A 27,533-nucleotide genomic window follows, 5' to 3' on the forward strand; every position below is an offset into this window, starting at 1 on the left:
CAACAGTTTTCTTTCGTGCTACGTGTTCGGTGCCAAACCCCAGCCCCCAGTCCCCGCCAGCGTCCTTTGCCGCTTTAATCTCAAACCCTTTCGCTGCCAACGCACTAGATCACAACCTTCCTCCGCCCACACTCAGCTTCTCTGTCCCTCTTTCTCCCTTTGTACTAACAGGTTTTGCACATTAGCGCTTACCAAAAAAGAAAAAAAATTCTCTTTGAATGATAAATTAGCATCACATTCTTATTTACACGTGGCAGAAATTCTACCCTAGCAACAGCCACCAAATCAACTGTCATCCCCAAGGATCTGGTCTGTTTTCTTCTAGAAAGAGAAGAAAGCAGTCAGCTTTTAAAGCAGTCGGCTAGACTTTTCCAGATTCTTTTATGTTAAGGAGTACATTAGAAGATGAAAGAAGATGGGAGGTTGTCCAGGAAAAAATCCCATTGAAAGGATCAGTTTGGGACTCCTGAATTTTCCCAAGGGTATTTTGATAGTATTTTTTAAGTGTGTGGCATGTGGTCACTTCAGGTAACCGTGGCCTGGGGTGTTCAGAATAAGGGGCTGTCCTATGAATCATCTCAGTTGAACTCTGGAACAACCGCACGAGGTCGGGAGACCAAAATGCATGCCAGGTGAAGGGAGAAGAGAAGAGGGGTGAGGTATTGTAGCTCTATTTAAAAGCCGATTTAGGGCTTCCCTGGTGGCGCAGTGGTTGAGAGTCCACCTGCCAAAGCGGGGGACACGGGTTCATGCCCCGGTCCGGGAAGATCCCACATGCCACGGAGCGGCTGGGCCCGTGAGCCACGGCCGCTGAGCCTGCGCGTCTGGAGCCTGTGCTCCGCAACGGGAGAGGCCACAACAGTGAGAGGCCAACGTACCGCAAAAAAAAAAAAAAATTTGCTGAATGAATGGATGACAGGAAGATGTATAGACAATAACTCGGGATGAGGGGGGTAGTTTTCTGAAAGGGACTGATTACCAGAGTAGTGACACAGTTCTCAGGTGACAGGTGGAAGGATGCAGCGTGAACACAACAGATTCAGGACACACTGAAGACCTTCGGGTGGGGCATCACCAACACAGACTTCTAGGAAACAGCCCAGACAGCAGGCATCCCAAAGGAAAAGTCAGGTAAAGACTAAAAAAACGACAAAAAGCACACACACACACACACACACACACACGTTACCTACTAAGACCCCTATGAACTAGCTTTGCAGTCACACTTGTCTGATGAGGCACCACTCCTTATCAGCCCATGAGGAGCCCTCTGGGGTCCTGACGTGTGATGTGCTGCAAACTCTTGGGTCTTTCGTGCTGGGCACAGTGCCTGGTGAACGGTGACAGCAACGTTTCCGGAGGTCATTTCCCCGCGAGTCTGGCTCTCCTTGCATGTCTGCTCTTTCCCACCTTGGCCACCATGCTTGCTACATGAGGCCTCTTCTACCTTCAGGTGAGCCCCTCATTTTGTTGCTGTTCAGGGCAGAGCCGCGGCCACACTCTACTCCCAGAGTCTGGCTTATTGGCTCTATTTTAAACATTAGGGTGAGTACTCAATTCTTGCAGCATCAGCATTTAGAATGACACATAACGAGGGCAGAGTACAACAACGTCTAACACGAAGGTCTGTAATATCATATGCCTGTGGTAGGGAGACCAATAGCCTTTTTCCCAATCAAATCGTAAGCTGCCTTTGTATCTGTCCTTTTGTTTCCAACACGTTTCTGTAAGTGCTTTTTAGAAAACCCTTAGAGATGCAGTAGACGCAGTGTCTGAATGGACGCTTGCCATTCAGACCAGGGCACAAATATGAGCAGGGGCATCATCCACTCGTTTGCTGGTTCTCGTGGGCATGAGCATTCTCACAGGACCGGACCTCCGCAGCCCAGCCGGGCGTGAGCTCTTACCTAAACGCTCTGCAGAGCCCCTTCTCCACTGAATGCTATTATGCATGCTTCAAGAACGTTTTGGAAAATGTACAACAGTTTGATGTTAAGGAGAGTGACATAAATAACACTAGAACAAAAACAATAGTTCTTTAAATGACTTTCAAAATTCTCTCTACTCAAAGTTTTAGCAAAAACAAGTCAGAGCACGGCTGTTCCCCACCACCTACCTGCCTTCCTTTCTGTCCACCCCCCAGTGCGCCTACACTACCCCATCCTCCAGCCACTTTAAAGCACCTATCCCGCCCTGCGAGCTCCCAGACGATGCCCATAGGCAGGCTGCTGCCCCGGTCAAAGCATGCTCTTTGTGAGGAAGCTGCATTTCCACATCACTTACGAAGATGTCTTAACTATGGATCAAAGTTGCCAAACTGAGGGAACCTAAAGCGGTTCTTTAAATTAAAGATGAGCATCACTACCTTGTATTTCACTCTCATAAGAAGAGAAGAACGGCAAAATCGAGAAGTTCATGAAATAAAAGTTTTCACTTAGTGAGACTACTTTAAATATATCATCGACCAGCTTAACTTTCCCACTAGTTCCGTTAGCAGGATGCAGTTTTCAATGACGTTCATTAGTTTGGTAGTGATACCGAGGGGCCGACGTTAAAATGATTCTGTCTCCAAGTATAAACTGCAGAGACGCACTAACATTTGTATAATGTATCAGGTTTTGTCTTTTCTAAGACGTTTCTTTATACTTTGTCTCACAATGCTTCCGTGAAACATTGTTGCTGGCTCCACATTCAGATGGGCAGCCTTAGATACAGAGGTTGAGGTTCCCTGAGAGGTTTTTATGATTTAAGCAAATGCTATAGGCAGCATTCACTCTTTGCCAGACATTAAGTGTTTCCCAAATAGTCACTCTTAATAATTCAACAGCCTCTTGAGGTGAAGACTAGCAGGCTGAGGTGGACAGACGTGACGAGCTCAGCGCAGTCACAGCCGGTAAGTGGCAGAGCGGAGATGTGAGCTGGGACTGACCGAGTCCACAGATCCTGCCCTGAGACACCAGCCCGGGCCAGCTAGTGGGTCCCACAAACGTAGACTGCTGGTGTGGTTTCACCTGAGACTCTGAAAACACACAGCAGGTACCATGTATGGATATACCTCTTCTCACAAGAGTGGGACTTATGTCTAGCTTCTGCATCTCTCCCCTATAGTGATGAGCTTGAAAAACCTAAACAGAATAGGTTTACATGCCTTTGAAGAAATGTCAAGGGAAAGAAAATGCAAACTGAGGAATTAACTTGAGCATTAATTCCAATGGATCTCAAATCCACAGGTTTATCTCAGTCCTCTCTAATATGGACCAGTATTGAGTGGTTTAACAGCATAACTGACGAAGCCTCAGAATAGGTAGCTGGCAACTAGTGGGATTTCCCTCAACTAGAAATTAAGGCAGGAAGCCCAGCGAAGAGCAGCCTCTGCAGGCCGGCAGGGCATCCTCTGAATGTTCTTAAGTAGTAATATTCTAATCAAATAACCACTGGTGCAGCCAAGCAGGGGAATGGAATATATACTGATCTAGAAAGATCTCCAGGACACCTTAAATGAAGAAAACATGATGAAGATCAGTGAATACGGAATGCCACCTTTTGTATAAGAAGAGAGAAAAATAATATATAATCATATTTGCACGTATCGTTTAAAGACACTCCGTAAAACTATTGCAGAAATGAATAGAAGCGGTTCTCTCCTCTCCTCCCCCTCCCTCTCTCCCCTCCCCCTTCGCACTGTGCGTGTGCACATGTGTGGGTTTAGGAGCAGACGGGAGTGGTGACGGGGAGCAGGGTTAAGAGTGAGACTTCCCCAAATACCCCTTTTTATGGTTTTATTTAAAGTCATAAAATTATTTTTTTAAAACCTGTCATGCGTTAAACAAAAGACCAGAAACGAAGACCAAAACAACATCCCCTACTGGCATTGTTTATGCAGGATATGTATGGGATGTACGCAGAAGTACAGAAAACTTATGCATGGAATTCATGTAGAATTAATCTAAGCATTAGAATCTCTCAGACCTGGGTTTAAATGTGGACAAAACCCACACAGCCTGTGGGACAGTTCAGCTCGAGGGCCTTCAAGACAGACGGAGCAACAGGAACCCCAGTGCTGCTGCGAAGGTTAAACGAGGCCCTGGCTCTAGAGAGCCCGGCACGAGTGTGTCCCCGACAAACGGCGACTGGATCACAGAACGCCGCTCTCTGGTGCGAGTTCAGGCTCTGCCAACATGTGGGTAAACGCAGGTCTTCGGCAGGCATCACGGACAGCTGTGTCTTTCCCTAGTAAGTAGTAGAGTTTATTTTGTTTTTTTGTTTTTTTTGCCAACCAGGTACTTTATACACCGTGCATGGTCTTACTTGCTGAGCATATGTTGACTATGGAATGTTGAGTGCCTGCACTTGGGAGACACTGTGGCTCTCTGTCAGTCTCACAGCAGAATTGCCAGAGTTCAGATTTGAATCCAGTTCTGTCTCAAGCAAAGCTCACGCTTCTTCCGCCACAGGCCACTTCGTATTTCAATTCAGTGTCAAACAGTCTCAGCCCAAGACCCCCGGGGCTGCCCTGCAGGGACCACTACGAACTTCCCAGCTGGTTGAAACCTCTTCCTAAGGCTTTGTTAATGAAAACTGTTCCCTGCCTATCAACAAACAAAGGATGCTGAGGCCATCAAGCCCTCAGCCACTGCCGCAGCCCAAGATGAGCCCTGCAGGAGCTCAGGATGGAGACAAACGATCTGCCCTCTGCCAAGCCCTCAGCCACGGCAGCAGCCCCCAAGGGTGCACCCTGAGGGGACCAGGATGGGAGAGAACAGGATGCCGGCCCTAGAGAGCTAAGGTGCGTGTCAAAGGAATGATTTCAAGAAGCCCAAACTCCTGCATCTTCCCATACACAGAAAAGTGCTAAATTCCTTACCCTGAGATGTCTGATTTTCTTCACTTAACAGCACTCTCTTGATGTTCTGACTACCTGGTCTTTGTTACAAAACTCCTATATATCCTGGCTCCCCCCATAGCTCTCTGGAGCAGTCCCTCAGAGCTACCGGAGAGGCTGTCTTCCAGGCTTAAATCCTCAGTTTTCTTTGCCAAATAAAAGATGATTCTCAACTTTTAGGTTGTGCCTTTTTTTTTCAGTCGACAGTTTCCAATCTTGTACATGGTCTCATCCCAGTAGAAAATGAACAGTCTGGCTCTGGGCTGCTCAGCCGCTGTTCTCCTGGCATGGCTCTCCACAAGTTCTCACATCAAGTGTCTGTACAGATTGTCATCACCCCAGCCCGCCTGGTTTCTGGTCTCCCTGGCTCTGCCCTCCTCAATTCATTTCCTTATAAAGCCAGAGTGAGCTCCCGAAATGGCGAATGTGATCTGGCCGCCCCCTTGGTTCTTGGGGAAGAGTCCAACCTTGTTGGCCCGCAGGGTCTTCACGGGGCTTTCCGGCCCCGTCTGCCACCACCTACAGACGCTTGAAGGTACAGAACAGCCTCCAGCTCCCTGGGCGCCCTCCTCAAGTCTTCTCCTTTCCTTAGGGCCAGCTCCTGTTGCCGCAGCCCAGGTGTACTCAGGAGGCCTCCCCGAGCGCCCAAGCGCCCATCAGGAGTCCCAGCGGGGCTGTCTCCCCTCCCTGAGCTGCCCAGCTCAGCTGCCCAAGGAGCCCAAGCTCCCGGTTCTTCATCTTGCCTCCCACTGGGCTCTAAACTCTGCATGGGTCCTGTTTATTACCATTTTATCCTACACTTTTGAAATAAGCACTCATTAAGTGCTTACTGAATTAATGGATTTTGATTATATCCCTTACACTTTTTGACTGTACACCGAATGAAGTGACAAGCAGGCAGCTTACATCATCCCTTTCTTTAAGTGAAGAAATGAGCCACCTTACAATGAACCGTCCCTTGAATAGGTGCCCTTTGCTCGGTAATTTTAAGTTAAAAGATATAATTGTTAAAAGTCCCTCATTAGTGGCAGGCCTAACCCTCAAATATAGACCAGTCTAGTCTAGAGCAGTACAGGGCTGTGTTCACCAGACTCCACTCATGCAAAAGTGCAGGAGGTGATGAGTTGTGACAGCGAGGGGGATTTCGACGCAGGAAGAGGCAGGTTCATACCCAGCTCCAACCGCAGATCTCTCTGCCTTTACGAACAGCTGATCATGAATCCCAGCCTCATAGAGTGTTACGAGATTGTAAAAGTACTTGATGCTGGGAGAGCACCTGCCAAGTTCTCCTTATATTCAGATCCACAGTTATGCTGAAAGCGGGTGGGACAAAGGGCTTCGCCTGTATTTTAGGGCAGAACTTTGTAGCAGACCATTGTGCTTTGAAGAGGAAAAGGCATTCCCGCCTCTTTTGGGCATCTGTGAATGAGGACAAGATTATGACTGGGCCTTTGGCATGCCCTGTATCATGATAATTTCGCATTACAAAGACTACTGCTCCCTCAGGCAGCGATGGGCTCAGGCTTCTGGGTCGCTGGCTCGGGGATCCTGTCTGTCCCCAGGGGGCACACTTCATGACCGCTATCAACAGGGTCCCACTGTCCTCTCTCTTCTGCTTGTCCTTCCGTCTGCCTTTTGGCTAAAACTTCCAGGAGTTAAGCATATCTAGAGAAGTGCTTTTCTTTAAACCCTTAGTCCAGAAAGCATTTTCTTTGCAGTAATACATACAGCACACAAACAAATCCTGCAAATCTTAAACAGATTTTGCATTTGGGAGAAAATTCCTATTTAGAAATTACCAGAGCACTTTTGATCAGATACTTTCAATCTTTCCTTTTCTAACAGAATAAAAAGTGTTGTCTAGGGCTTCCCTGGTGGTGCAGTGGTTGAGAATCTGCCTGCTAATGCAGGGGACACAGGTTCGAGCCCCGGTCTGGGAGGATCCCACATGCCGTGGAGCAACTAGGCCCGAGAGCCACAACTACTGAGCCTACGCATCTGGAGCCTGTGCTCCACAACAAGAGAGGCCGCGATAGTGAGAGGCCTGCGCACCGTGATGAAGAGTGGCCCCCGCCTGCCTCAACTAGAGAAAGCCTTCGCACAGAGATGAAGACCCAACAGAGCAAAAATAAATATGAATAAATTAATAAACTCCTACCCCCAACATCTTCTTTAAAAGTGTTGTCCAATACACCCAGAAGTAGTGGAGCATTGCGTTTTATTTCTAAGTTCCAACTAAATCCATAGTGGCTGTGCCGTAGAGATAAGCCTGCAATATATTTATAGTTCTCAGGAAACTGGTTCCTGTCTTATCTTGTTAACGTCACAGAGAGGATGGAATAGGTCTAGATAACCATCAGTGGCCTAAAAGATGTACCAGTTCTAGGTGTCACATTTTAATTTAAAAAAAAAATCATTACGTCCCTTAATTTGTTTTAAGTGTTGAATCTATGAATCGGGGATCTTTAGAAACACTGGCTTTAGTGAGTTGAGTTTCACTCTGGGCATCTATGCAACAGTTAGTTCAGATTCTCATTCTGGAGAATATCGTGTGAAATCATGAGTTAAGTGAAACATTTAAAATTACAGTGACGTTTTTAGAATGTAAATAGCAGCCAAGTATAATACTCCACATCACCATCATGGTTTCTCTTTTTACTATTATTTAAAAACCTGTAAGTACTCTAAGTCACGTAGTATTGGTTTTAAGAACCTGATTTGTTTGAATAATTCTCACCAATCTGAAAGGACAGCCTTGTATTCCCCACATCTTGGCACCAACAAAATTGATCTCAGGAATTAATTTTTTTGTGGAGCCAATTAACTTTGGGCAAGAAGGCAAACTAATACATTCACAGGGTCTTGTTGAGCAATTTTCAGGTTTCAAATAATGCTTGCTGTTCCCATAATGCTCATGAAAGTTTTTAAAAGTTTTTTTTCCTGCTAGCTAATACAGTTATGTGAAATCAACTTATTATTTTTCTAAAATGTATTCTGAATTTCATAAATCTAGTTTGAAGTAAATATTTTACTTTTAATGGATCCAGGTTGAAACATCTCACAAAACCACACAACATCTGTGCACAACAATATTAGATAATGTGTACATAATTCAAGGCACTGTAAATGTAACATAAACCAGAAGGAAAGGTGGCTCATTATATAACAGGCTTCCTGCCTTTGTGGGCAGTGCACAGGTATATCTCATTACAAGTTAATTAAATACAGAGACAAACTCACAAAATCAGGGAAGTAGGAAATTCTTTAACTTTTTGACATTAGCCTCAGCCTTATAACTAATCAATTTTCAGGTCACTGTGCACCATGTTTAACTGTAGCAGCTACAAGGCAGTGTGATGGAGCCCCCTCCATCAGCATGTTGGGAATGAAGGGGTCAGAGCAGCAGTGGGAGAAGTCGGGAGTAATCTGCCATCGCATGGAGTGGAGGTCAGATCTATAAACAAAACTGGTGAGTCACGTAATGCTGGAGGTTGGGACTCACCGCCCTTCGACGCTACCCCCAAAGTGTCCTGTCACAGCAACAGGTGGCGTAGCGAGCAGCAGTGGGGCTGGGAGACCAGGGCTCTGGATGCAGGGATGATGGCTGCGAGGGGCTTCTGACCCCTGAGGACTGCGTTTCCTCACTTATGAGAAAAGAGGAGAGTGCAGTCCATGGTCTGTAAGTGCCTGTTGAGCTAGAAGCTTCTCTGAGTCAAAACATCACCCAGTAAGGTTTCGTTTTGTTGCTCTTTAACTATCTGGGAGACAGGGTGGATGAGAAGGGAGCACTGACAGTAAAGAAAAGACACAAAATCAGAACAAAATCAGGCTCCAAAATGAAACAAAAACCTACTCGTGGAGAAGGTTAACTCCCTAAAAACACAATTTTAACCAGTTGGCAGCTTTCCCTTGTATTTGCCATGGCCTTTCATTCAATTAATTATGGGACTTTTTCTCCCTAAGAATAAATCTCTTATTTGAAAATGAAGTCAATTGAAAGTGATGTTTATTTTTCAGCCCCATTTCTGTAACACATTTTCCCCTGAAGTGAACAATGTTTCTATATAGAGATACAGATGAGGGTTTTTTCCCCTAAGAAAAACAGTATGCATAATACTAAGGGTGCATCATTTAGAGATCAAATTTCAGCTTGGCAGTGTGAAGAGCTCTGTGGGCTCCTTCCCCAATTAAATTGGTGAAAACTGTGAAAAAAAAAACCCAAAAAGCATATACTTAAAGCCTCTACAAATGATGCTAAGAGCATACAACAAATGAAGAAACATCTATTCAAGAAAATCTACAGAAATGTGTTAAGAACTGACAGAGTCTGTGATATTTGAACTGAGACTGCATCTTCACTCTCTCTTTCCAGCTCAGTGAGGTGGAGACTCCATTTCAGAGAGCTGCAGTCAAGATGGCAGGGCTCCCTCTCCCCCAGCTCCCGGGGCCCCAGGGGTCGAAGGGAGATCACTTCAGTGTTTCCTATCCTGCCCCAGCTCCCTGTGGCTAAGGCAAAGTCCCGGTGAGTACAGTGGAGAGGTGAGGCTTCCTTCTTCAGCCCAGACTCCATTCATGGAATGGAGGCTCTCCCTTGGACATGGCATGCTCAGAATACTGGGCCTCAGTCACCCTTCCTCCAGCTGCGAGGTGGAGGTTCCATGCCAGGAGAGGTGAGCTAAGAAGATCCCAGGCTTCTGTCTACCTCTCCTCCCCTACAAGCACTCAGCCCCTAGAGCAGAAGTGTCACACAGAGAGAAGCTAGCCAATGTCCCCACTCTCAGCCCCAGAGCCCTGGTTCAGAGATTTGGCCTGGGAGCAGAAGCAGGCTGTGAAACAGATAGGCTCCTATCTCTTGGGAAGAGGAAGGAACTGATCTCACTGGAGAAGTTTAAGATTGAGGGCACTCTCAAGAACAATGGAGGTGTGGTGAAAGGCAACTGGGAGGAGATTTGTGGTTTTAAGGAAGAGACAGTCTAGGTTGTAGGCTGGCTAGCCTGCTTTAGAGAACTGGGGAAGAAGATCGCTGCTGGGAGCCCTCCTAGGGTTAGAATATGAAACATGACCTCAGAAACTTTTCCTTCAAAGGAGCCAGAATTTGATTAGATCACTTTGTAAATCAATCTATCCCTAGGCATTGTTGAAAGCAACTGAGCAATCAGCCAGCAACACAATTAGTGGAGTTAAACAACTGTTTAGTCAAGGAAAGCAGGAAGAGAGCCCCACCAGTACCACTGTCACCCAGGATGACTGTGGGCACACCAGAAAAGCTGTGCCTCCAGTAGAGGAGCAATGTCAGAGAGTTATGCTGTGTGTGTGCACGTGTGTGTGTGTGTGCACGTGTGTGTGCGTGTGTGTGCGTGCGTGTGTGTGCTGAGAGCAATGTCAGGGGGTTATGCTTTGTGTGTGTGTGTGTTGAGGAACAATGTCAGAGGGTTATGCTGTGTGTGTGTGCGTATGTGTGCACGTGTGTGTGTGTGCTGAGGAGCAATGTCAGAGGGTTATGCTGCATGTGTGCATGTGTGCGTGTGTGCACGTGTGTGCATATGCATGCGTGCATGTGTGTGCTGAGGAGCAATGTCACGGGGTTATGCTTTGTGTGTGTGTGTGCTGAGGAGCAATGTCAGAGGGTTATGCTGCATGTATTGCATGTGTGCATGTGTGTGTGTGTGTGTGTGTGAAAGAGAGAATAGGCTTCACTAAAATAATCCAGCAATAACTAAACAAATAAGCAAACAAATACAACAGCAAGCCCTGGGCAGAGGGAGGACCAGTAGCCAGAGTGGCTACAATATATTATCTGAAATGTCCAGTTTCCAACAAAAAATTATGAGACATGTAAAGAAACAGGAAGGTATGACCCACACACTGGGGAAGTGGGTGGGGGAAGAAGGGAAAGTAAAAAATAAACAGATAACAGAAACTGCCTGTGAGAGCAACCAGATGTCAGACTTAATAGGAGATATCAAAGTAGTCATTATAAATTTGCTCACAGAACTAAAGAAAACCATGATTAAAGACGCAAAGGAAGGCATAATGACAATGTCACATCAAATACCCAATGTCAGAAAAGAGAGATAAATTTATGAAAAAGAACAAGGTAGAAATTGTGGGGTCCAAAAGTACAATAAAAAATCAACTAGAGGAGCTCAACAGTAGATATAAACTGGCAGAAGAAAGAATTAGCAAACTTGAAGATAGTTTGATAGAGATTATGCAAACTGAAGAACAGAGAGAAAAAAGAAAAGGAAAAATGAACAGAGCCTCATAGAAAAGTGGGGTACCATTAAGCATACCAACACACATATAATGTAAGTACCAGAAGCATGGAGAGAAAAGAGAAGAAAAAATATTCAAATAAATAATGGCCAAAATGCCTCTAATTTACTGAAAAACTATAACCAATAACCTACACACCTAGGAAGCTTGATGAACTTCAAATCTGATAAGCTCAAAAAGACCCACAAATAGACACATCACAGTAAAAATACTGAATGTCAAAGACAGGAGAAAACCTTGAAAAAAGCCAGAGAAAAATAAAGTGCATAAAAGGGAACCCCAAAAGGTTAAAAGTTGACTTCTCAGAAGGAACAATGGAGTCCAGAAGGCAGCCAAATAACACATTCAAAGTGCTCAAAGGGGAAAAAAACCTGTCAACAAAGAATTCTATACCCAGCAAAAATATACTTCAAAAATAAAGGGAAAATAAAGAATTTTCCCAAAGCAAAAACTGAGATAATTTGTTGCTAGAAGACCTGCTTTATGAGAAATACTAAAGGAATTCTTCAGCCTAAAGACTATAATTCTAATCCACGTGAGTAAGGATGACCAGTAGAAATAATTATAAAAGACACTATAAATGCATATTTTTTCTGATTCTTAACTCACTAAAAGAGCAACTATATAAAATAATTATATAAAATAATAGATATATATTTTTTGTCCTATAACATAAAAAATGTGACAGAACTATAATGTACTTGCCAATACAGCACAAAGGAAGTGGGTAGGGGCAAAGCTATAATTGCTAAGGAAATGATGACAGATTGTAAATTAATAATTATAAGAATATATTGTTGGGCTTGTATTATAATAAATCTAATATGTATAACAATAATACCATCAAAAGGGGGAAAAGGAATAAAGCTATATAGGAGTAACATTTATATATATCACTGGACTTAAGCTAGTATAAATTTGAAGCTGCTTCTAATAAGTTAAGATGTATATGATAAGCCTTAGAGCAACCACTAAAAAGTAACTCAAAAATACAGTGACCAATTTACACACCCACTAGGATGGCTATTATCAAAAAACTAAAGTAAAAAACAACAACAGAAAGAAAATAACAAATGTTGACAAGAATGTGGAGAAACTGGACCTTTGTTAATGGCTGATGGAAATGTAAAATGATGCAGCTACTATGGAAAATGGCATGGCAACTTCTCAAAACTTTAAGCAGTTCTACCTCTGTGTTTATACCCAAAAGAAGTGAAAGCAGGGACTGAAACATACTTGTGCTCTCATATTCCTAGCAATATTATTCACAATACCCAAAAGGTGGAAGCAACCAAGTGTTTGCTGGTGGATGAATGGATCAACAAATTGTGGTATATACATACAATGGAATAATATTCAGATGATTAAAATGGTAACTTTTATGTTATGGATATTTTACCATAATAAAAAAAATAATTGTGACTACAGGGTAAAGATAAAAAGAAAACATTCCAGTCTTACTCAGTTACCATTCCTGCTAAGAGTAGTGAGTATTGGTTCCTATCAACCTTCATAATAATAAGCACCTCAGAGAATTATTTTATTCCTCAGGCTTGGCTTTGTAGAATTAAACTCATGAAGTGAATCCTTCCTTTTCCTTAAACATCCCAACTTCCTATTATTAAAAAAAAAAATCCAATATTTCCTTAGTACCTAACTAAATTTTAACCTTTTTTTTTTTTTTCTGGCCACACCACACAGTTTGAGGGATCTTAGTTCACTGATCAGGGATCAAACCTGTGCCCCCTGCAGTGGAAATGAGGAGTCCTAACCACTGGACTGCCAGGGAATTCCCCCTAACTGAATTTTAGGTGCTATGAATGCCTCACCTAAACACCAGGGAGATCATTCAGTAACAATTACTAGTTGCTTAAGGCACCTTTGGTTGAACAGTCACAGCAGGAGGCCCCTTGGCTCTAGCTAGCAATCTCCTGTCTCGACTGAAACACTAAGGTTAATCCTTAAATTCTAGCCCTTTCCCCAGTGTTATAAAAAATGAAAACTGGGATAAATAACCCTTGTAAGGGCTACTACCTAAGGAGAAGGCAGGCAATCTGAACTGGGACCATATGGAGGGAACACTACTTGTAATCATAAATGTGAGAAGTGGCTTGATATAGTAGAAAAAGTGAGGGGTTTGAAATCAGAAAAAAAATAGAATGAAAAAAATTATTAATGAAATTAAAATGCTGCTTCAGAAAATATTATGCAGTGTCAAAGAAAGCAGTCAAGGAAAAATAGAGAAACAAAAGAGACATGAGATACATAGAAACAAAAGAAAAATGGCAGAATTAAATCCAACTATAACTAACACAACACTGTTAATCAACTATACTCCAATATAAAATAAAAAATTTTTTAAATCCAACTATATTAATAATAACATTAAATGTAAATGGATTAAACAATCCAATTAAAAGGCAGAGACTGTCAGAATGGATTAAGAAAACTATTTGCTGTCTACTGAAGATACACTTTAAATTCAAAGATATAAATAGGTTTAAAGTAAAAGGATGAAAAAGATATATAAAGCAAAAAGCACCCACAGGAAAGCTAGAGTGACTAGACTAATATCCAAACAAAATAGGCTTTAAAACAAAAAAAAAATGTTACTAGAGATAAATAGGGATATTTCATAATGATAAAAAGGTTAATCCATCAGGAAGATATAACAATTACAAAGATATATGCACCTAATAACATAGCACCAAAATATATGAAGCAAAAACTGACAGAACTGAAGAGAGAAAAGGACAGTTCAACAATAATAGTTAGAGACTTCAATACCTCAATTTCAATAATGGATAATGAGACAGAATATCAACAAGGAAATATAAGACATGAATACCACCATAAACCAACTCAATCTATAGAACACTCCACCTAACAGCAGAACACATTCTTCTCAAGAGCAGTAAGTGGGTAAGTGGCTAGAATGGTTTATCAAGGACATTTTTTGTTGTTGCTTTGTCTTTAATTGGGAGATACTGTATCAGATTTTCATGTTAGTGAAAATGATCAGATAGAGTAAGAGACTCTTACGATGCAGCAAGGTAAAAGGATGATTCGAGCAATATCCTTGAGCAATGGACGTGATCTAGTGGAGTGCTTTCAGGTCAGCACAAAGGACACACACTTAAAAGGACACACACTTTTATTTTGCACTGGGCCTTGCAAACTGTAGCCGATCCTACTCAAAGCATGGTCCATGGAGCAGTGTTATTCTGCAAAGTGCTTACTGGGGATCATGATAAAAAAAAAAAAAAGAGCACATAGAATATTCTCCAGGATAAACCATATGCTAGACCATAAAAGAACCAATTTAAAAAGATAAAAATAATAGAAAGCATGTTCTCTGGCCACAATGGAATAAAATTAAAAATCAACAACACGGAGAAATTTGGAGAACTCACAAATAGATGAAAATTAAACAACACTCTTAAACAACCAAGGGGTCAAAGAAGAACTAAAAAGGAAATCAGAAAATACTTTGAGATGAATGAAGACATAACATATCAAAACTTATGGGATGGGCTTCCCTGGTGGCGCAGTGGTTGAGGGTCCGCCTGCTGATGCAGGGGACACGGGTTCGTGCCCTGGTCTGGAGGGCACATGCCGCGAAGCGGCTGGGCCCATGGGCCATGGCTGCTGAGCCTGCGTGTCTGGAGCCTGTGCTCTGCAATGGGAGAGGCCACAGCAGTGAGAGGCCCGTGTACCACAAAAAAACAAACAAACAAACAAAAACTTATGGGATGCAGCTAAAGCAGTGCTTAGGTGGAAATGTATAGCTGTAAATGCCTACAATCAATAAAGCAGAAAGACTGCGAATCAGTAACCTCCCCTTCCAATCTTAAGACACTGGAAAGAGCAAACTAAACATAAAGCAAGCAGAAGGAAAGAAATTATAAAGATTGGAGTGGAAATTAATGAAACGAAGAACAGAAAAACAATAGAGAAAATCAACAAAGCTCAAATGTTTATAACAGCATTATTTACAATAGCCAAAAGGTGAAAATAACCCAAATGTCCATCAACTGATGAGTGGAGAGACAAAATGTGGTATATCCATCAAACAGAATATTATTTGTCCATAAAAAGGAGTGAAGCACTGACACACACTACAACCTGGATAAACCTTGAAAACATTACATTGAGTGAAAGAAGCCAGTTGCAAAAGACCATATACTATGTGATTCCTTTCCTTTGAAAGTCCAGAACAGGATGATCTATAGAGACAGACAGTAGATCTGCAGCTGCTTCTGGACGTGGGAGGGTGATGGGGCCAGGGTTAGGGAGTGAGAGTTAAAGGGCATGCAGTTTCCTTCTGAAGTAATGAAGATGTTCCAAAATTGACTGTGGTGACGGTTGCACATATCTATGAATATGCCCCAAACCATCTAACTGCACACTTCAAATGGGCAAATTATACCTCAAGAAAGATTTTTTATTTTTAAATATCACCTCTCTTAGTGTCTCCCAACATTAGCACATACACAGCCCATGTCCTTTTCCTTTACTTTTTGCAGGTAACATCATACAGATGTTAGAGAATTGGGGGGGAGATAAAAATGTCCCTCATTACCCAATATATTGTGTAGATTGGGGACTGAAGAGAATTAGAAAGTCAGATTTGAATTTAAATTAACTTTTGCTGCAGATTACATGGTTTATCCTAAGCAGTTTTATACCTACTTTATTTATAAAGATAATGCTCAGAGTTTACCATGATTGGAATGAAATCTCATCTTCTAAGTGCCAGTGGTAAGAGTATTTGCCAAGTATACCGTCACTGGAAGTATTTCACCATCAGCTTATCTCTGATGTCAAAACAACATATACATTATGCAACTTACTAGGTTTCTTGTATCCTTAGGAGAATCTCTGAAGAAAAAGGTACAATTTAATGTTCACACGATTTTTTTTCTCTTAGAGGATAAAGCTATCATGCAGATGATTTTATAGGTAGCACCAATGAGAAAAAGTGAGACATTTGAAGGGTTTATTTATGCAGGTTTGTTGGCAGCACTGGTTGGGAAATTGTAGGATATTCAACTTATGTCTGATACCTGCATTCTGGCAGTATAATTAGGAGAACAAAGACAGGGGTCCTATTTGTAATATGAGATTCTTTCGTGCCTCATAGGTAATAGTACCTCAGTTAAATGCCTTGCATATTTAGAATAAACAGATCAGTTACAAAGCACACCATGGCTCTACTGATAGACAGAAGGAGAGATATTTTGTTCAAACAAAATGCCCTGACTTCAGAGGCCTGGGCGTGAATTCCTGGGAAAAAGGAAAGCTTACAGAAAGGCCACCTGTCCAGCACTGCTGAGGCAAACGACCCAACTTGGTCTCCAGTGACTCCATGCCTTCCACAGGTGGGTTTCCTTTGTCCTCTGGTTGTGTTCAGAACCGAAAAACCACAAACAGAATGGGCCACTGTTGCTGTCCTTTGTACTTTTTCAGGAGGGTTCTGACCACTTGGCAGCTCTGTGCCAATCCCAGCTTGGATTATGCCGCTTTCTTTGATTCCACAAAAATTGTTTTGCTGGGCTTCCCTGGTGGCACAGTGGTTGAGAGTCCACCTGCCGATGCAGGGGACACGGGTTCGTGCCCCGGTCTGGGAAGATCCCACGTGCCACGGAGCGGCTAGGCCTGTGAGCCATGGCCGCTGAGCCTGCGTGTCCAGAGCCTGTGCTCCGCAACAGGAGAGGCCACAACAGTGAGAGGCCCGCGTGCCAAAAAAAAAAAAAATTGTTTTGCTGAATTTCTAACATGTTCCAACACTGCAGTAGGTGCCGGGGATACAGAAGTAAATAAGATGGTTTCTGCCATCAGGAAAGTCAGTCTGGAGAGGAGGCTGATGGAAGTATTTGCACAGTACCAAGAGATGTAAGAAAAAGATATGCTGGTACCTGGAGGGGAGGACGATCAGCTTTCCTGAAGAATGTGTGTGTTTGGAGTGGGGGTGAGGGAAGACTTCACAGGCTTGAGATGAGTCCTGAGGAATGACTGCTTGATAAACTGAGGGAGGAGAAATTAGTCATGTGGAGGGACCCTACACATGTAGCCAGGGACCCTGGCTACAAAGGAGATGTGCCAGGGAACCCTCGGGCAGTCTGGGCCTGGGGGCTGCAGCCTCAGGTGTCAGAGGGGAGGTCAGGAGGTAGGCAGGGCCACCCCAGCTATGTTAGAGTGTGTCTATCCTTCCTTCAAGAGGCAAACAATGTTTGAGCCCCTGATGGATAGAGCTACCTCACAGTCAGGGTCAGGGCTGTGTGAGTTCAGAACATGCCCTGAGACAGAGTCTGCTTAAGGATAAACTCTGTGTGCCGTAAATTGCAAAGGAAAAACCACGCAAAGCAGAGAACAGGTTCATTTTTTAAAACGAATTTTCTAAAATCACCCTGCCCTTTCTCTATTTCCTTCTGACAGTGAACACTTTTAACTTATAATGAAACCAGACCACGTTCCCCGGTTGCTGACGTCAATGGGCTTTTTGCCTGAGTAAGGACCTCACAGCCGACCCTAAGGGCTTGATTCTAATCTCGGGCACATGGGCCAGCAGCACATCTCCACAACCTGGAGAGCAGCAATCACACACTGAAATGGGACAACGCTGCCATCTGGGGCACACACGCACATACGAGAAACGTTCAGTAACACTTCAGAAACCTATTTGAGTGTCAAGAAGTAGACCATTAAGATCAACCAACTCGCTGCGGGAGAGTGACAGCACGTGGCACACTCACAAATGTGCTAAGCTGACAAGCGTTACACAATTCAAAGGAGCGAGAAGCAGAAGAGGACAAAGGCAGGCTCGGGTCTGCGCTGAGTAAGCCGAGCTGGCAGCCGGCCTTTGGCCCGCGAGATCGCCGGACTTCCCACGTCATCTGAGGAGTGAGCGCGGCTCATTACAATAATGCGCCCTCACTATCTAATCTGCTGGAACCAAATGCACACGGGGTCTCTGATATTCTTATTACACAAGATTAAACCTCTCAGAACCAGGACTTGCTCTGGGAAAGGTCACATACTGAAAACGAGCAGACAGATGAGAACCCACTGCAGCGATCTCTGGCAACCAGAATGCTCTTCAACTTGCTATGCAACCTGAAATACGTCTGAACAAGAACTAGATAGTGTCTCTTAGAGGTAAAGTGCACCCATCTCACTAACTCAAAAACAACTCACTTTGGAGAAGGGAAGACTGTGTTGTGTTGCAAAGGTCAGATTCTGGAGTTGTTTGTAAACTTGCAAATAATTATTTTTAATAAGACAAAACTGAAGTCACTCCCTACTTCTGTTAGAGTGGCACAGACTCTGCAGTCACACTGTCTTATACCCGGTGTGCGGTCCAAGCCTCTCGTAAGAAGTGACGTCGCGGAGGGGTTCTGTGGTTGGGATGTTGAGCTGATGCAGCTGTTGCTTTAGCCTCATCCAGGGATGGCAAGTGGGACAAAAACACGGGTGTCACTTTGCCAAGTTTTAGAGCTGTAAGAGGGTTTTGTGGGCAAAGCCATACAAAGAACACAAGGATAAGACACAACTGGGTTCCTTTTGTGCTCACTCTTGCTGTTAATTCACATTCCCCCTCCGTGAGTTCCAAAGAAACACAAAGCAGAGCACAGACTCTCAGCTCAAGGCTTTCAAAAGTAAGTTCAAAAGTTGTTGTAGATGTGAAGTTAAAGGAACGTGGAGATTGATCTGATGCTCTCTTTTGAGAACAAAGATAAGAAACAATACACATTTGAAATCTCAGAAACTCTGTCCAATTTGCTGAATTACTCCAAGGATCATGTGCCGTGCTCTTCAGCTCTGTAAATCTTGGGCTTAGGCCAAAAGCAAGCAAATGTGACCTGACCTTCTTTGGGACCTCCCAGCTCCCCGTCTCCATCCTGCCTCTTCGGCACCTCCTAAGCATCACTCCTTCCCAACAGCGGGGGCCCCTCGCCTGCGACCCTCACCGACGGCTATGGGATGGTGTGGGGCTGAGAAGCCAACCAGGGACCAGCCAGCCTGTCTCTCCTGTTTTCACATCCCCTGAGATTCTCTAAGAAGGAGTGGAGGTAGCTAGTCCCTCGGCAGTAAGGATGTGACTTCGCAAGTCACAAAGTCAGATCACCAGGAAGAATGGGTGGAACAATTGGCTGCCATAGTCAAGTCGTGGAAAACACAGCTTCTAGCATTTTCTTTCCCCACACATTTTTCAAGGCTGCTGCACACACACCCAAACATATTCACACATGTTCACCAAGGAGGGAGTAAACTCAGCTGCAGCAGTGTCACACACAGTATGTTGTCCCTAACAGAGAAATTCTATATACATTTGGGAACGGGCTCGAGTTCTCAGGCTCTGGGCCAGCAAACGCTGTGGGTGTTGAACAATACCCACCACCAGACGAACAGATGCGCATAATGCCAACAGCTTTGGAAGGACCTGCGTGTGCTCCTTCAAGGAAAGGGAGGGTAGCATGGGGATCAGGAAAGAAAGGGGGAGAGACCAAGGAGTACCCACTTAAATTATGAGCCAACCAGCACCACCACTGCCTGCCTGCCAGGGGACGGGGTGTGGCTGAGATAACTTCGAGGAGAGCTGACAGCAGAAACGCTAGGGATGCTAAAACTTCCCTGCGGCCTTGGCTGTCTCTGCACGGTGTCCTTTCCAAGAAGAGTTCACACAGAGTTTACGTACGTCATCCTATCTGTCACAACTAACACTCCTCAGAGGCATTTCTGTCCTTACCATCACACCTGCAAATTCACCAACGTATTGACCATTAAGAGGGGGGGAAAAATCAATGGGATCTGATCAACAGCAAAAAGCCCTGATGATTAGATTTTGTGAACAGGCTTCACTGAACAGACGATATCCCTTTTTGTAGATCTGGAGAACAGTGAGAGATTAATATAAACACACGAAGAGATGCAAAACCAAACAGACAAACCAAAACATCTTTCCTGTTATACATTTGATCATCTCATGCTTTTGGTCAAGGGGAAAAAAAAGCCATAGTATAGAAAGATATAACAAATGAATTCCATCAGCAATTGATAATAGCCCATAACCAAATATACAATTATAGCATACATCCGTGACTTCCCCTCATTCTCCTCTTTTCTGTCTCTGCCCTTTACATCATCTCCTTTCAGCGGTCATCCCCTGTTCACTGCAGACCCTACTGTCCTCATGGGCAAAGCACAACAAACCTTGATGCTATAGCAGGTGGCTTCTTCTGCATCACCAGTGCCCAGCACTCCAGTTCTCACTGCTCCACCTACCTGTCAACCACCCAGATTCCTGGGAACACCCACAGCTCCCGAGATAGTTCCATGAGGACGGGACTCAGGAATTCTTGTAAGGATTTGTCATATAAAACCTTTTAAAGTACAGAGATTGTTTTACGCTATGTTCCCCATAGCACCTAGCATGGTGTCAAAACCAGAATAGTCTTTAAAAAATACTTCTTGGGGTGGCAAGGAAGATGCCAGGAATTCAAGAATTTGTTCAAATAGTCTGTTGTTACAGAATCGTGTGGCCTCAAATACAACTGACAATAAGGAGAACTTCAGATGGAAAATTATTCATACACAGCTTTTGGTTACCGATATTTGATATATAAGATGGCTATTATAATTTAGGTACTAGATAATTTTGATAAAAGGTGAAATATGGAGTCTGCTTTTTAAAAAGATGCCATAACGTTAAAAATATTACAATTGCCTATGGATTATTACAGTTGCCTATGGATTATTAAGACAATAACTAAAGCAATCATTTGCTAATGATGAACCCTTCTTTTAAATATTGAAAATTTTATTTATTTGCATGTAAAATGTGAATTCCACCCCCCCAAGAAAAAGAGTTCCGATTGATTACAATAATGACACAGGCACTGCCAGAGAGAAGGAAGCGTGGACAGGGCCACGCTCCTCCAGGAACGTGGAGGTATTGGTAATGACCGTCTTCCCAGTGGGACAGCCATCCTCCTAGTACAGCACTCTAACAACACTGGTGATAGAAACGCATCTGAAAAATGTGGAGGGACGGCTGACATGGTGTAGTGGTGTCAGAAAAGCACATTTTAGTAGTGCTTAGCTTTGTAGAGAAGGGAAAAGATAAAGTCTGAGAGGCAAAAGCATCCCTGCCACCAGAAAAATGTTCTCAACTGGGCAGCAACAGTATTGCAATGATATTACTATGGTTTGGATGAAACATCACTCAAGATATTATTTCCCTTTGCCTTAATCCTAAGCAAACTGCTAATTAGCATTTTGGCTTCCTAGATATCTCACTATCAGGAAAGAGGTTTCCATGGATTACAAACAGGAACATTCTGGTTACCACAAAGAGATCATTGCCATTATAAGTCAATAAATTAGTGTTCTTGGCTTCCCGGGTGGCGCAGCAGCTAAGAATCAACCTGCCAATGCAGGGGACACGGGTTTGAGCCCTGGTCCAGGAAGATCCCACATGCCGTGGAGCAACTAAGCCCGTGTGCCACAACTACTGAGCCTGCGCTCTAAAGCCCATGAGCCACAAATATTGAGCCCGCGGGCTACAACTCCTGAAGCCCGCACACCTAGAGCCCGTGGCTCCACAACAAGAGAAGCCACCGCAATGAGAAGCCCACGTACCACAAAGAAGAGTAGTCCCCGCTCACCGCAACTAGAGGAAGCCCACACGCAGCAACGAAGACCCAATGCAGCCAAAAATAGATAAATAAAATAAATTAATGTTCTGATAAATACTTATGATAACAGTCAAGTACCCAACAGAAATACTTATTTATGTAGAGTAACTGATAAAGTTGAGTTTCTGGTCCTTCTTAGCTAAGGACAGAGCTTGAACCAGAGTCAGATTCCAGAGTCACTGTTCCTTCCCCCCCATCCTGTTCTCTCACTCAATTCCAGTAACTCCCTTTGGCTTCAGTGTTAAACCTTCCTCATGAAAACTTCAAAGACTGTGATTAAGTCAATTCGTTTTTCTAGGAGCTTCCTGGTAGCCAACACAAAAAGGGCAAGAAACTTTGGTGGATAATTAGTTCTCATTACCCAATAAAAGGTTCCTTTGGAAACCAATATTAGGAGATATTAAAATCCTATTTTCATCTACCATTTAGACTGTAGGGAGAAAAAGACTTATGAGTAACAGTTTTACATGATTTCATTCAAGGAAAGCAGATTTTTCAAAAGATGAAACACTATTCTTAGCCTCAACCCCAGCACTATCCCTATCAAGTAAGTAGTTCCGAATTTGCTTAAGTCTTTGAAAAATGCTAATGCTGTATTCCTAGTTAACATATAAAAGTTGAGATCCAGAAGTTTATTTCAAGTCAGTTGTTTAAAACACAAAATATTTCTCCATGAAAATAGCAGTCTTAAAATTATGGGAATTACTAGGGGGAAGCCCAGGAAATCCTATTTGACCCCAAATGTAGCTGAAATGGTGCTAACAGCAATCATGATCAGATACCACGTTTTGGTCCCTGGACCCTGAGCCAGGTTGCTCCAGGCTGCACAGTGGCTCCCCTAGCCCTGCCCTGATTCTGCTCCAAAACGGGGCTGGCATGGACCCCTCCTCTCTGCTCAGAACCACGTCTCAGGGTGCCCAGACTCTAGTCAGGGCCCCTGCCCACCAGGATCCCAGAGAGCACACTGAGCCTGGACTCAAAGGTCCACCACCTTCCACATGTCCTTCCATCTTTTAGGGAACTAGCCTCTCTAAGCCTCAGAAGTCACACCTGAATGTGCTAAGAAGCCCAGCGTTCAAGGACACCGTGGGGTGCGGGGGCAGAAAGCGCCTCTGTGAATTATGAAACGATCTCAGTTTCAAGGGAATCCTGTTCTGAGTTGCAAAACATTGAATTACAAATAAAAAACTGAAATATAATTGTTGGAGCTGCCTTTACTATATTTTTACTGATTTTTTTGCGTTCGATTTCTTTCTCTTACGATAAACTCTGATTAGTAGCTGTCGATTTGGTGCTCACCTCTTCAGTTCTCATGAGCAACCTACGATTTCATGTCTCCTAATTCTTCAAATGCATGGCCTTGTTTTCATTATGCTTTTCTTACATTTTATTCAGGATTGACAAATCCCTTCTCAGTTTGCTTTGCTCCCTTCTCCAGCAAATACTTCCTCTTCTTCTAGGCCAATCTTTCTTTAAGAATATTCTTTCCCTTAGGATTCACAGCAGCCTATCCAACAGAATGTGACTGTGGAAATAGTCCACTTCTATGCTCTTCCCTAAGTAGTCACTCACTACATATGGCTACTGAGCACTTGAAATGTGGTGGTTTGACTGAGAAACTGAGTTTTTAATTTCACTGAATTTTGATGAATTTACATCACAGTAGCCACATAGGGCAAGTGGCTACCCAAAAATGTAAAGATGCTGTTATTGGTTTCCCCACTGGAACTGAATTTGACATTGGAATTGAATTTGCACGTGTGTGTGTGTGTGTGTGTGTGTGTGTATCTGTCTATCTACAGCTTTCTGGCATTGTTTTTGCTTTAAAGTCTCTTGACTGGAGGGATAAGCAGACTTTTTCCTCCGATAAGGCTGAAAAGGCACTGATTTTGCCTTGGAGACTTCTACAGAGAGGAGAAAGTCCCCACCTGGCTGTAGGATGGTCACATTTGCTACTGATATTGTTCAATCAATCTGCCCTGCCCCGTGTTTAAAAAAAAAATACACAAAATAAACAAACCCTTTTGATCCCTACCTCCCCTGCCAGCTTATCATCCTACTTCCTTGTTCTATAAAACAAAACCCATTGTAAGAGCTTCCCACACTTGCTGCCTCCCGTCCCCCTCCCCCCGTCCTGCCCTGGGACCTCAGGCCTTCCTCCTGTCCCTGCACGGAACAGCTCTACCCAAGGTCCACCTGGAATCCACACTGCCAAGTCCACCATTAACCTCCTGGGGCCTTTGTCACCATTGCTTGCTTTCTCCTTGAAATGCTTCCTCCTCTTGGCCTCTGGGCCACCATATGCCTGGCCTTCCTCCTCCTCTCAGCCATTGTTGGTGGCATCTCCTCTTCCCTTATTCCGGAGGCTGCAGGGCTCATTTCTCAGCTATTTACTGGCATCTCTCTAGAGACCGTGACTAGCGCACATGCCAGACACCTTCTCATGACTGCTGTTGGTCCCCTCAGCACCAGCATCAGACATCTCACTGTCTACTCAACCAAGAAGACGCCTGATCTGACTCACCAAAAAGAGAGGTAAAGAGCAAGTATATTGTCAAATAAATCCTCAAACATAGGAGAAATAAGTGAAAGAGAAAAAAGCCATACAGGTGTTTTAGAAAACTCACGCAAGACTGCCTCTGTGTTCCTGGGAACTATTCTAACATCGAGAATCCCCGTATCTTTCCCGATCATGGACAGTTTTTTTGGCCACTGTCCACGAAGCCCCTGCTCAGATGAAGAGGGATTATCAGGGAAGGTAGAGACAGTCTTAAGGGAGGGGGGACGTCACAGCGGGGCTTTCCTTGTACCTGGTGCATCGCAAGAGTCCAGGCTGCCTTCTGCTGGGTCACTGCCCATCTGCTCCTGGGTGTCTGGCCTGCTTCTCAGTGTCAGCAAAGCGGGTCCTTGGCTCCCACTTTTAAGTGTGAAGCGGAGGCAGCTGGCTGGAGAGAACAACAGGGTATGGTGTTAATGTCAACTGCTAGTGAAATGTACTGTCACGATCAGGAGTGGGGCTCTCCCAGGAAGTCTCCAATCCCAGGAAGGTCACTGACACAGTGTGACCAGGGCTGCAACTGCCTCTCAGTATGGGAGCGCGCGCGCGCGCGCACACACACACACACACACACTCACACACGGCGCCAAACTGTGGATTCAGAGCTGTCGTGCTCAGAAACTTACAGTGGCTAGAACATCCTGCTTCTGGTCATGTACAGTGGACTCTGAGAGTTAGCTATTTGCAGGTGGCTTTAAGAGTTAGACTCGATTTGGCAGGTTTTCCTAAGGGGGTATCAGGTCAGCCTGCACTGTCTAGCACCTCCGACAGGACCCGAAATGTAGGGAATGTGAGTGTATGTGTGTCCTGGTGCGTCAAGAGATGAGATGAGGGCAAGAGGGAACGTGGAGGGTGAAGGGCTGAACTACCATGCTTGTTCAGTACAATGCCAACCTATGTTCAGCTTAGCTACAAACCTCTTTAAGAACCCAGGAATTGTGCTGTTCCTTCATCAGGCCTGGGTCTCAGATGCATTCTTGTGACACAGTGATGTTGGTGTTATATTATCTGTAATTCATTTTAACAGCCTTTAGTATAGACAGCGTGATGTTGCGTTGTTAGGCAGTTTTAATCTACATCCTTGGGGTAGGTAGTTAGCATCTGAGCACCCTGATCAATGACGCACTTCAGAAGTGTTTAATATGTGAAAGAAGCATCGAAATCTCATACTCCGCAGGTGGCCGCTACAGATTCTTCAACTGTCTTTATCGCTGGTCATACTGGAGGGTTTGTCATCAGAATAATGGGTATAGATATGGCATTTCAGTGGTGAGATGAGGGGAATTCAAGAAGGATGAACTGGCTAGAAAATTTGGGGCTCTGCACGGTGATATGAAGGAGGTAAAAGACTCCAGCAATTCTTTCCAGTTCTGGGAGCTGCAAGGGGAGGGCTCTAACATCTGGTGGGACACAAAGGTTAGCTGAATGCTGCTGCTAGAACAGTGCTGACCTCTCCTGGGTGAACGTCTCACGAGAGGCCAGCAGAATGCCCGCGATGACAGCAGGCAGAGCAGTCACCACCAGGAGTGGGGCTCTCCCGGGAAGTCTCCAACCACAGGTAAATGGTTTGCCTTTGTGTGTCCCTGTGCCCATTCCCTGACAAAGGTTTGTCTCAGTTGCAGGATTTGGTCTGAGATTTACTTCATCCACAAGATACCTGGGGAGTGGGGAGATAGGAAAGGCACCCTGTACCCTTCACCCAGCTCTAACTACTGGGGCCCACGGGCATCTTCCAATAAGAACCTGGTTTCGAAGATACTGAAGGGGCTTGGGTCAGTTTGCAACTTCAGCTCTTCTGCTATTGAAAGTAACTTGTACCAGTAAATGTGATTTTTAATAATAAAGGTTTCACTTTTACTTGAAAATAAATTAGAATGAGTAGATCCTCTCTCTCATGTGCAATCTGAAGAGCTTTCTAGAGAGGAAGGGATGGGACAGAGTTCCCATGGTCCAGTGGGAATTGCCCAGGGCCTTGGACACTTCCAAAGGACACAGCTGTGCCCATGAACGCCATCGTGGTTACCAAGGGCTGGAGACCACTCTTCTGGAGCCTCGCCCTCAAGGGCCCAGTGCTGCAGTAAAACCACAAGGGAGCACATGAAGAGGGCCCTCTGTGTCCAGATTCTGGGAAGCCATACCCTCCTAGCACACCTCCTGCGCCTAAAGCACCCAGGTGCTGGTTCACACCAGCAGGGCCAATCTGGCCAGCTGAGGGGGAACGGCTGGGAGAATCTTCCCAGTTCCTGACCACACATGGAGAGTGTGGTGTACTTGTGCTCACTGGGAGAATGGCAGTGTGCTGGGGTGTTACAGACACAGGGGGTTCGATTCAGAAGTGTGTCACGGGGCGATGTCGGGCTCAGCCTGGTCTCTCTCCACAGGGCCATGAGGTTTGCTGTCATTCAGGACGATTCTTGGGGTGAGGACCACCAAACATCATGGGCAGAAGAGCTGGGCACCGTGTGTCGGGAAAGAAGGCAAGGGCTGAGGAAAGGAGCAGAGGTGGCTGGAGACAAAGGTCGTCAGAGCAAACAGGACCAGAACTGCGCCAAGCACCAGTGCTGTGAAAAGTTCAATCCAGCCCTCTCCACGCCAGCGACAGCAGGCTGGGGCAGCGGGGTAGAGCCAGGACCGCCAGGCACACCTGTGTGCACGCAACTACCAACTAGTGTTCCTGGGTCTCTGTGTAGCTACTCTTACCTTTGATGTGTGGATAACTAACAAGAAAGCTGAGGTCGCAAGTCTGAAGTGAAAAATCATACAACAACTGATGACAAATAATTTCTAAGTCCTATGTACAGATTCTAGGATGCTTTATTGGTGAGAGGATGACTTTTGATACGTAATAAATATTTCGGATTAAAATGTCCCGTAACATATGAATTATTTTAAGACAGCTTAATGAAGGTATAATTGACACCTAAACTGCCCATATTTAAACAAAGCACTCGGATAAACTGTGATACACGTATGCACCCGTGAAACCATCAGCGTGACATGTTGAGTAATTAGAGTTGTGTGGAAACAAAAGCACAAAACGGAGAGAATGCTGGAGGTGGATGACTAGTGGTCTAGTCTCAGTTTCGATATTTCCCGTGCAGTATTGGACCAGTCACATGAC

General features: G+C 44.4%; 1 protein-coding gene across 1 annotated transcript in view; it reads right to left on the minus strand.

Moving 5' to 3' along the window:
- The window catches only part of PDE10A (phosphodiesterase 10A), a gene marked incomplete at both ends in the record, with an annotated part of 588,101 nt that overhangs the window by 322,300 nt on the left and 238,268 nt on the right, over window positions 1-27,533 (minus strand). Inside the window, one exon of the mRNA XM_079716917.1 lies at window positions 24,666-24,800. Within this exon, the coding sequence (XP_079573043.1) occupies window positions 24,666-24,800 (135 nt within the window). The remainder of the gene's footprint in view (window positions 1-24,665; window positions 24,801-27,533) is intronic.

The sequence above is a fragment of the Hyperoodon ampullatus genome, assembly GCF_949752795.1.
Source record: "Hyperoodon ampullatus genome assembly, chromosome: 12".
NCBI lineage: Eukaryota > Metazoa > Chordata > Mammalia > Artiodactyla > Ziphiidae > Hyperoodon > Hyperoodon ampullatus.